Genomic DNA, 11,752 nt, shown 5'->3' on the forward strand with positions numbered 1-11,752 from the left:
TTATGAAAAAAAAATAATATGAATCCACAAGTAAAATATACAACTTTGAAGGAGAAGAATTTAGTGAGAATAAAATAATGACATTTAATTTGACGTCATATAACTACGTATATAGTTACAAACACATACATAAAACATTTTAAAAACAAAACAAAAAAAAATTCGAAAATGGACCTTTATCCTCCTACTATCATATTATTTCTTAAATAAATTTTTCAATGACATTTTTAAGTCATGTGCAATGTTGATTCAAAAAAGAAAATTCGATTATGCGCTGTAAAAATAAAATACAAATATACTCGTATAATTCCACTTTTATTTCATAATTATATTCACCATAAAAACAAAGTGGTGAATATTTAGTTTATTGACATTTTTATAACATACATACTTATTTTAATACATATATAGGTTATGTTATCTATTGCGAATAAATTCACTAAACCCTATAATGTGAATAGCATTTTGACTGTTATTTTGAATATATTTGTATACCTATATATATATACATATATATTAACCGTTAATACACATATTAGAAATTTTATAGTAATACAGTGTTGCCAAATTGATTAATTTTTATATTATTATGCATCATAAATATGTAATGTAAAATTGTTTAAACTAATTTAATATGTAAATTTTTAAAAATTTTCACGAAAATAAAACGAAAATAATTCCTTGAATATAATTATGACTAAAAAAAAGGAAAGTTGGATCAAACCAATGTTTTATAAAGTAACATTTTTCCCTTCAATAAGTGAAAATACTCTTAAAAACCATCTACACTCATCCCTCGCTTTACGAAACTAATATGTTCCGGAAATATTATCCGTAAATCGAAATGCCATAAATCGAATCTTTTTTCTTACATTACGATACCTAAACTTATATAGATACATATAATATTTCTTGTTAATTTGCAAAAAATATAGCAGGATACAATAAGGAAAAAAATATAGTGCATTTTAAAAATTTTCCGTAAATCAAATTTTTTAAAATGTAAAATTTTTTCTGTAAAAAGGGATTTTGGTTTAATTTTTGAATTCCGTAAAAACGAAATTTCGTATAACGAGCTTCCGTTAAGCATGGGATGAGTGTATTGCATTTTAAATTACTTCGATTCATATTTCAAAGATTGTATACATTTAGGATGAAACAAAAACAAAAATTGAAAAAGACATCAACATAATGGCCGAATTCAAGGGTGCTCAATTGCATAAGTTAAGAATAAATCATTATATTTTTTGATGGCGCGACATTTACTATTAGTTTTACATTGCCCATTCGTGTGTCAGTTTACAAAATTAATACACCCTTTAAGATAAAAAGCTGAAATTTTATATGTAAATAAATTTTTACTAGAAATTTCTGTCCGTAGAAGAAATCTCTTCCCTCTAGATATTGTATAGTCTCCCAGAACCCGTAAAATGTAATTTTTTGGCTTGAAATATTAAAAATTGGATTTTAAACCGAAAAACTTATTAACAAAGCGACTCTCTGAAAACCGTTTTTCTTTGCAATGAACAAAGTTTTTTTTTTCTCTTAAACCGGAATAGGTGTATTCGTATACATATGTATTTATAGACAATGCACAGACAATATTATGGTAAATAAAATTGAAACATTCTTATTAAAGCTTTTTTTGCAATGTTTAATTTTCAAAAATTAAGTACATATTCTATATCTTTGTATGTATGAATGAAAATATGTGTATTTAAAAATTATGAGTAATAATAACTGTGTAAATAACTAAGACCTGTAGATTCAATTTTCAAAAGGTAATATATACCATAAAATTGTTAATAAAATTTCAAAATAAATATTATTACGGTAATTGTATGTACAATATATGTATACCGTATATTGAATTGCCATTTTATGAAAAATTTTATTATTAAAGTTTTATAGAACATAAAATTTTATATATATTATACCAGGGCTGTGCAATTTACGGATGTTTGAGTGCCAGGAAAAGGTTATTTGTTATGTAATACTAGAATCTCATAAAAAAAAGATAATATGTTGGATAATATTTTTTAATTTTAAAACTAGCACAAGTAGTCAACTCTATATACTCCCCATTGAAATGTTTTCTAAGGGTTGTTTGAAAAGAATTGTTATACAACTTTTGTAAACAATTTGATAGAATATTCATTTTTTTTTTCGAAGCTACCAAACACATTTAGGAAAAATTTTAATACTCTAATAATAATATTGTTGTTTCCGAGATATGGTCTGTAAAATATAACAAACTAACTTATAACGTATTTACCTTTGATTTCATTAATTTCAATCTTAGTACTTTGTAAAAATTTATTTGCTTGTTTTGAAAATCGTCAGTTCTTATGATAAAATATTTGACAATAACAAGGTGTCGTTGAGCAGCACTGACGTGTACAACAATACACCTTTTGTTTACACACAGATTAAAAGTTCCCAAATTTACAAATGTTAACACAAATAGAAATTAAAACTTATGTTTTAGTAAATAATCAGCAAAATTATAGATAAACACTAAAGTCCCTGATTAGATAATTTGGTTTTGTTAAATTCTGATAATATCTTTAAAAGTGAAATCAAATTAACAATAATAAAATTGATTTTATATTTTAAAGTTTAAAGAGGTTTTTAATCCTCATAGCACTTGAATATGAGGAAATGGATTTATTCTTTAATTAAATGCTGTCAAATAACATTTTTAGTAAGATTTCCAATTTAAAAATATTGTTAATTTTTAATTTAATCATAATTCATTTTTTTCTTCTGTCTAATTATAGGTTTACATTATATCCGGTTCAGCAAAAATTGTTGTTTTGGCATTAAAAACATGTAATTATCGTTCATTAGAAAATCTACCACCAAAAATTTTTGCATATCATGCATGCTGGGGATGTTATATTTATAATAGACCAGATATTTTTGTTAATAATACACCTGTAATGGCAATAACTTGTCCAGTTATACAAGAATCGAAAATATTTGAAGTTCCAGGAATAAAAACTGAAATGAAATGTGTTCCATTTCATTATAGTCATGTTGAAATTGATTTACTCATAAGTAAAAGTTTCAAATGGAAAGATAGTGTTGAAAAATGGATTAGTTGTAGTAAAGATGCAGAAAAATGTTGTCACAATGTAATGTTTAATGAAAATGAAGAAAGTGGTAACAACTGTTTTGCAATATTTTTGTTTATAAGACTGGTTTAATTCTCTTTCTCTTTCATTTAATTATATAAAGACAAATGTAAAGGGACATGGGATGGATGGACTTGTTTTGAATCTACAAAAGCTGGAACTGTAAATACAAAAGTTTGTTCACAATATGCGTATACAAATCAACCACCTCGATGTCATCGTATGTAGTATTTAAGAAGTATCTTCGTTCCTCTAATAATTTTTTTACTTTTTATTTATATTTTAGATTTTTGTCATAAATTATGTTTTGAGAATGGAACATGGCAAGCACATACAAATTATGCAACATGTGATGTTACACCAACATTCTTATTTCGTCTTAAATGGAATTTAGGAACATTAGCAACATCAGCAATATTTTGTGTTCCAGCTGCATTTATTTTATTAATTTTTCGTGATTTAAAAGCACCAAAATTAAAAATGATACGAAATTTAATATTATCAATTATTTTACATAATATTTTATTACTTTTAGTTAAAATAATTATAATATATGATGAATTAACAACACCAGAACATAATACAGTAATGTCAAATAATAGATGGCCATGTAAACTTTTAACATTTTTAGAAAAATTAAGTGGAAATTTTGTTTTTACATTTATGTTATTTCAAGCAATATATTTACATCAATTATTAACAAATCCATTTAAATTTCGACGTATTGGTGATACACAATTAATAACATTACAATTTTGTGGAATATTTCTATCATCAATATTTGTATTTGGTTGGGCAATTGCAATGGTTCTATATAATGATGATAATTGTTGGCAAGTAACTGATGGTACAATGTTAAGTTGGCTTATAAATATACCAAGATTAATAATGCTTATTATAAATTTATTATTATTAATACATATTGTATGGACATTATGGAGTGCATTTAAAAGTAGAGAAGGTGAACTACAACCAAATTTGTGAGTATATTTTATAAAGTATATCATAAGAACTATATGATTTTATTTCAAACTTGTAAATGTGCAAATCCCTACATAAGGTGTTAAATGTTTCCCAAAAAAAAGTTTAACATTCCTTGATCTAAATCACTCCACAATTCCAGAATACCTTGGCAGATGGTTGAATTTTTATTAAAGTATCATCAAATACTATCTACGAACTTTTTTAAATTTAAAACTTAAATAGAATTTAAGGTAAACTTTAGATAAACATAACACTTTCTTAATCAAAATTTCATCTAAAGAAGTTTTTCAAATCAACAGCTGAAATTATAGATTTAAATTAATTGCGCCTAATACTGTTCTTTGAAATTCTCACTTATGCCTTCTAAATTCCAAATAATTCAAATGAGTTTTATAATTTAGTTTTGGTATGTCTCATCCATATCTTATGGAGTAGCAAAATAATACGCCAAAACGGACAGCCCCTTTTGTGTTTATTATCTGTAAAAAATTCAAAATTATTCAAAACTAGATAAGTTAAAAATCACAATTTTTCAATATATACGAAAACCGACTTCAGAGATCATATTTGGATTTTTCTTCTTAATTATCATTAAAATTTGTTCCCAAAAAATACACATGTAAGTTGTTTTGTAATTGATAATTAAATTTTTATTTTTAGGCGTACAGTCAAAGTTAGCCTTTTATGTTTACCATTATTCGGTATACCATTCCTTTTTATGGTCGTTCATCCATATTCAGAAAGTTGTGAATTATTGCATTTTTATTATATAAGCATGTATTTAATTGAAGGTGCACAAGGTATTTTAATAGCAATATTTCACTGTTATACTGAAAAAGAGGTAAGTATATAATATATAAAAAACATATAGTAACAGTTTTAGTTACATACTTGCATATTATTTATATAATTTTAATAATTTCAAGGTAAAAATAAAATTTGTGGCTATTGGAACTGCAATCAAATTATATTTTAAGAATTTATGCATTAAAAGAAAATAAAATAATTATATAATTTATTATTATTTAAATATTTGCATGTAATGTTGAAAGAAAAATTGTATAATCTTTGGGTGTATTTAAAAAAAAAAAAAAATTTACATTTATTGTGATTCCATTTCGTGTTCTTATTAAATTTAATTTTGACCTAAATTTTCTCCTTCCTTTTTTAAATATAAATATAAGCTGTAGAGCTTTATAAAATTTAAATTTTTTAAAAAATGAATAAATAAAATCAAAAATTATTTTTCTTTATGTTTTCTAAATTTTAACATGTAAATCGTATATTAAAGCTAAATAAAATGTACACGAAATTTATTTTTTGTATTTTTATTTAATATTTAAATACTTAATGTATAATAATTATATAATTTAATTTATAAGATTTGTATATATTTTAAAAACTACTGCATATGTATAACTAAATTTTGCCAAATGAATTTTAAATAAATTTTTCATACATTATGGCTAGTTTGAAATGAGCTCAATGGAAATTGAAATGGTAAGATTAAAGTATCCATACACTCACTTACTTAATATAACAATCTCTTTATATGATTGTAATTGTCATATTTTAATTAAAGCTATATAATTTTACTGTACTATTAATAAATATAAAATCATAAATTTTTAAGAAATTTCCAAAAATATTAGGAAAAAATCGTATGAAATTTGGAATTGAGATATGAATAAGAAAATATTGTTTCTTTACCCATAGATCCCACAAATTACGATTATTTTCGATGAGATAGCAATGTATATTAAAACCAATTTTTTATCGAATATAGCAGCATAAGTAAATATTGTCAGTAATTAATTCTTAATTGTGATTTAATAACAAATCCGATACTGAATAAAATGCCACAATTCATAAAATATATTGTCTTATACATTGTTGAATGTGTTAACCTGATAATAAATAGCTGGGTGTAGTTGTAATTTTAGTTGTAAATTTTTGTTTTAATATTCAAATTTATTTTATCTATATTTTCTGACTTATTGATTGATATAAGACGTTCTGATTAAATATTTTAAATCAATTGTTCAATTTGGTATGACAAACTATGTTTTGTTTAATTTGAAAGTAACCTAAGTCCATTTGGAATTTCAAAACAATTTTATTTCCAAAGTAATAATGTCAATAGCTGGAATTAAAACTTTTGTTGTCGGGTAAGAAAAATCCAAACGGAGGAGTTGCTTTAAATCCAAACGGAGCAATATCTAATTTTTAATTGAAATGGACTTACGTCACTTTTAAGATAAACTATTCCATAAATGAAATAAAAATTCATAATTTGACTTTTTAATTTCTAAGTTTAAAAAAAAGACTGCATGTATTTGTTACAACTTAAATAATTTTATTTTGGCAAAAGTATATTGAAAAAATTAATATAGAACACAGCCTTATTAAAATGTAAAATTATGACGTATTTTTTAGTAGCTTCAATTTGTAATTGTAATTTTCTATCAAACTAATAAACGTTAAGTTTTTTCCGTGTTTTTAGAACTTAGTTGTCATAATAATATATAGACATTGCAAGTTTATTAAACAATTAGAAATGAACTATTAGAAACAGCCACACTTGAACAATATAGCAATATTTTTGGAATAAATAAAAAATTTTTTGCATAACAGAATGTTAATTATATACGTCACCATTTTGATAACAGCCGAGTAAAATGTCCTGATTATAAGAGAATATTTTTGAGCAATTTAACTAATTAATCATTTTATAGAATTATTTAATATAATTATCACGAGTACAATATCATTAACCTTGAAAAAGTTTTTAGCAATATTATAACATAAGTTAAACAAAAATAAATATTGTGTCAAAAATGAAAGATTACATTTCCATCGCACTTATCAGAATTACCGACAATTACCTTTAATTATAAACAATTTTCATTAATTATCTACAAATATAAATTTTTAATATTACAGTTTTGAGCTGTCAAAATATATTATGTATACTCATTTATTACATGCCCCTTTATTAACGAAAGTAAAGTAGTCTTATTTTAACATACTGTAATTATTATATACATATTTTTATGACTACACATATGTAGGATAATTATCTTTAAGTTGTACATGCCAACTTATACATAAAGCATATTTTACTAACAAGTTAGTAAAATGTTATTAATTGCTCATTTTTTATTTATAAAGTAAATAGTTAAATTATTACATGTGTAAGTGCTCATAGTTGAAGATTTCCAAATATTTCTTTGAATGAAAATTGTCGTCTATTAAATTGTTAAATAAAATTTATTGAATTTAATTGAACAATTTAATAGTTACTTATTATAATCTCGTATATTGAAAATATTTTGATAAAATAATATTATGGTAATAGAAATAAATTGGTAAATCACAGAATATAAATTTTTTTAACTTACTTGTAATTTTATTAGGCATTTATCAGTACAGTCGGACTCGTTTTTTAGACCACCCAAAATTTGCACATTTGCTACTACTTATAAACAGGTTTTTACTCTCCTATAATTATTATTCAATTTAACCCGCTTTCTCTAAGATATTTTCTATAATAAATCCAATATTTGAGGTGAAATTGTTGTTCGTATCTATTAAGATTAAAAATTTCAGTTTTTCTCTTAACATCTTCTTCTTTGAAATTTAATAAAATTATTAAGGTATTCATGTTTAAATTATTATTAAAATAGTTTTAAAATTATGAAATGTAGAGTTTTGGGAATCCAAATTACTCTCTATTTATTTTTTTTTAAATACTCTCTAAGATATTTTCTGAAGCACTTCTATTATTCGATTATTAAATACAACATTTCCTATTTCCATTTTTTAATTCCAATATAATTTGTTATATAAAAAGACCCCAATAATCTTCTAAAGAAGAGAATTCTAAGCATAATTTCCTCCCACAATTATGGTACTTAGCAATAATTTTAGTACTTAACAAAAAAACGTAGTTAAATCACCAAATTTACAATTTTTAATTATGTTTCAGAAATTTGCCAAGAAATACGTATAGGTTCCGATAATTTCCAATAAAACCCCAAATAATTGCTATTATTTTGATTGGCTTGTACAGTTTAGTATCGCATGTGTTATAAAATCTGTTAAAAGTTAAAGTTTATTGCGACAGGTTTCAAATTATTTAAATTATAGGTAAATTGGCCATTCATTACATACTCTTATTTTGAAAAATCCTACATCACTTCTATCCTACAAACTATAAAAAAATTAAACAGTTTTTATGTGCCATAAAATTAATCAATCATTATTGTGACTCGTTCATTTTCTTATCACTTTAATCTTTCACTTTTATTACACATTATTCTTTATTGAACCTAATTAGGCTTTATCATTTTTGTATAGAAACATCATCAATCAATAAAAAAATCATATTATACAAATTTCATTGTTAATGAAGTGCACTTCTACTACAAACAGGTAAGTATATTCAGTGTATATAGTTAGTGTATTCATGTACGTAAGTGTTAAAGAAGTGGAAAAAATCATTAATAAAAATATTATTTTCTTGCCACTTTGCTACTTAATTAAAATGCACTTATAGATATTAGAATCAATTTTTATATACATAAGTATAATTTTTTGTAAAATATTATAACAAAAAATTTATCTAAACAGCACATAACCTCAAACAATAATATGTACGTGTACTGTACCTGTACAAACATAAGTATGCCACCAGCTTGTATTAAATTTGCGAAAAATATCTATACGAAAATGTGAAAACGTTTGTTCAAAGCTATTTTAAATTTTCAAATTCATTATTTTCATTATTGAGTAAAATTCTAGAAAAATAAAGAGCGAGAGACTTCGTAGAGGTTAGTATTACTTTTAAATAATTTCTATGAAGAGATTGTTACATCAATCCCCAGACGTGAGTCTAATTGAAATATAAAATTTAAAGAGAATCTCTTAGTTATTATACCATATATTATTTAATTAAGGTACCTGATTAGTCCAAGAACTTAATCTATTTATTACACAGTGAGAAACTAAAGTAGATCAGCAGATAGGGTGGCCGGCATTCCGTTAAAAATGGGATTTTTAGATTTCTCACTCGCTGAAACTCGATATGTGAAATTTAATGTGTTCACAATATATTGCGTATACAATGAAATCTGTATAAAGCTTGTAAGGTTTATTTATAAGTATATTTAAACCTAAAAGTTTTTAATTACACAATTAAAATGACAAAATTATTCAAACTAAAAATAAATTTTTGTTAATATTTCCTACTGATTTTAAATAAATTAATTTCAAATTTAAGAAATTTCAAAATATAGATATATTGTTGTATGTATACAATAGAATGCAAATATTTCATCGCCTAAATGTATGCAAAATTTACATTTTACTTGTATTATAAAAGTAAATATTTTTCCGGCGAAAATGTAGGCATTATTAATATAAAAATTAAAATACAATATTTTACCTATAGCTATATTTGATATTTTAAAATAGAAAATTTTATTATTTTATTTTGACTATGTATCTGTACAAATTTTCGATTTAAACCCTCAAATCTACAAAAATTATACATACATATATGTACGTTCTCATCTCTTTAATAAATGTTCGTATTTTACAAATTAACTGATTTTTAAAATTAACATAACTCTTTATAGTTAATGGAATTCCCACTTTTTCCTTCTTAACACAGAATTCTAAAGTCTAAGAGTCTTAGTCATTGAATTACTCACGTGCCATAAAATTATTAAATCCAGGTTTATTATATAGAGGTTAAATGAACTTAAAATCATTATACACCTACACCAACATCCCCATTTTCTTATACAACATACTTTTACTTTGTGTTTCATATACATTCGCAACAATGAATAAAATGAATTTATTGTTGTAGGTAATTAGAAAAAAAATGTGCGTGCCTAAAAAGTATTTTTGTAAAACATAAATCAAATTTGGAGTTTTTATAAAAGGTTGAATAAGATTAAAAGCTCTTGAACTTACATATAAAGTTATTGTAATACACACAACAATGAAGCCAATAGATGAAAGCAATATAGATGTTCCTATAAGTGTATTATTAGGACCACCGAAAACAAATCACATCTTAATTATTTATGCCTTTAATGTAAAAATTTTTTCTAATACTTGCAGCTTTTGTGTTATTTTTCAAATTTTTTCTAGCCAAATATTTTAGTAAACAATAAATGACATTGAAAACGAACAACAAAATTTTCGTGTGAAAAATTAATATGTATGTATGTATGTATTTTATTTTACACTTGAATAACAATGGTTTCGGTTGAATTTCATGACAACAAAATGAAAAATTTAAAATGACTTGTTTAGTCAAACAATTTGAGAAAAAATAGCAAATAGTAAAATGATTTTCTTTACAATTTTTAATATTTCTTTAAGATTACATACTTTTTCGACAGATTATACGCATGATTATTAAAATATTTCTATGGACTGTATAAATGGACTTTATTTCATGAAAACTAATTTTCCACAAGCACTTTGAAGTTCTTGAAAGGACGAACTCTTTCGGAAGATTAGTTTTTGTTATTAAAATTATCTAGTATTCTTACCATATGTACTTGATTCAAAAAAAATTGATCTCACTTAAAACTCACATGATAAAAACTTTACCCTTAATGAGCTCAATGAGGCCACCGTTAATTAACCTCATTTTGGACTTTGAAATTGCTATTCAAAATTGCATTGCAGTACATAAGATTATTAATTTAAAAAAGCCAACTTCCATTCTAATTGTACTGCCAGACGTACTGGATACTTGTTTTTGTGCAAGCTCTAATTTTTTAATAAAGATACTGTAAGAATGTACTGTAGATTTTCATTCCTTTATTCGTTTATTCCAGAAGTAGTTGCGTTTTTTTCTGTGAAACAATAATGAAATATCTACTGCAATTATAATATGAATGGCAACACCAGATTTATGCGATTTTAATAAAATTGACAAAACTATCAAAATTCAAAAAAGGTCAATAATTATTATTAATTTTTTATCCTATTGCCCGCCCTGCTATAGTCGCCATAGATTGCAATGCATATGGCATAAACAAGCACAATATCACCAGAATTCTCTTTAAAAATTATTCTCTAATAAAAAAACAATAAGAAAAAGAAAAAAAATAATATCAGAAAAAAAATTAATTTTTCTTGTTTTTGGATATTTTTCGGCACAATCTTACATACATACGGGTATATATGGGTTTGAAACGTAATACTAGCATATGTAGGTTTGTAAATATATTTTCAACTTTTTATATTAGACATCAGACTTAAAAAAAATTTTTGTTTTATAATTTTTGTTAAATAAAAACAAAACAAAGAAGCCAAAATTCGAATAAATTATACAGACAAGGTGTGCAATTTATGCGGTTCGTTGCCAATTAGATTTTTGCAAGTTAAATTTTCAAAATATTTCTGCTTCTTTTCTTTCCTGTCAATAGAAAATGTGCCATAAGATGGTTTATCGCAAAATTGAACTTAAAAAAACTCAAAAAAAGGCGAGAACAGTGTTCAAATTTTGCCGCAGTTAAGCACATTTTTTGGTTCTTAATTATTGACTGAAATAACTCTTAACCGAACTTTCATCTAATCTAAACTAAATTTTGTTTTTGCAGAAA

The 11,752-nt window shown here is 24.0% G+C and overlaps 1 protein-coding gene across 1 annotated transcript; it reads left to right on the top strand.

Moving 5' to 3' along the window:
• The first annotated feature begins 18 nt into the window (after positions 1–18).
• LOC129618874 (corticotropin-releasing factor receptor 2-like) lies at positions 19–5,915 on the top strand. Its single transcript, XM_055533898.1, has 6 exons — positions 19–30; positions 2,781–3,165; positions 3,241–3,357; positions 3,424–4,117; positions 4,782–4,962; positions 5,838–5,915. Exons 1-6 carry the CDS (start codon positions 19–21, stop codon positions 5,913–5,915), a joined length of 1,467 nt encoding a protein of 488 aa, XP_055389873.1.
• Positions 5,916–11,752: the final 5,837 nt, after the last annotated feature.

The sequence above is a fragment of the Condylostylus longicornis genome, unplaced genomic scaffold (assembly GCF_029603195.1).
Source record: "Condylostylus longicornis isolate FDR11 unplaced genomic scaffold, ASM2960319v2 ptg000010l, whole genome shotgun sequence".
NCBI lineage: Eukaryota > Metazoa > Arthropoda > Insecta > Diptera > Dolichopodidae > Condylostylus > Condylostylus longicornis.

What these genes read in the sequence shown, in the direction of transcription:
- LOC129618874 (XM_055533898.1), top strand. An exon ending in GGTGAACTACAACCAAATTT is followed by an intron (nt 4,118 to 4,781) that starts GTGAGTATATTT and finishes TTTTATTTTTAG; the next exon opens with GCGTACAGTCAAAGTTAGCC. An exon ending in ACTGTTATACTGAAAAAGAG is followed by an intron (nt 4,963 to 5,837) that starts GTAAGTATATAA and finishes CTTTACCCATAG; the next exon opens with ATCCCACAAATTACGATTAT.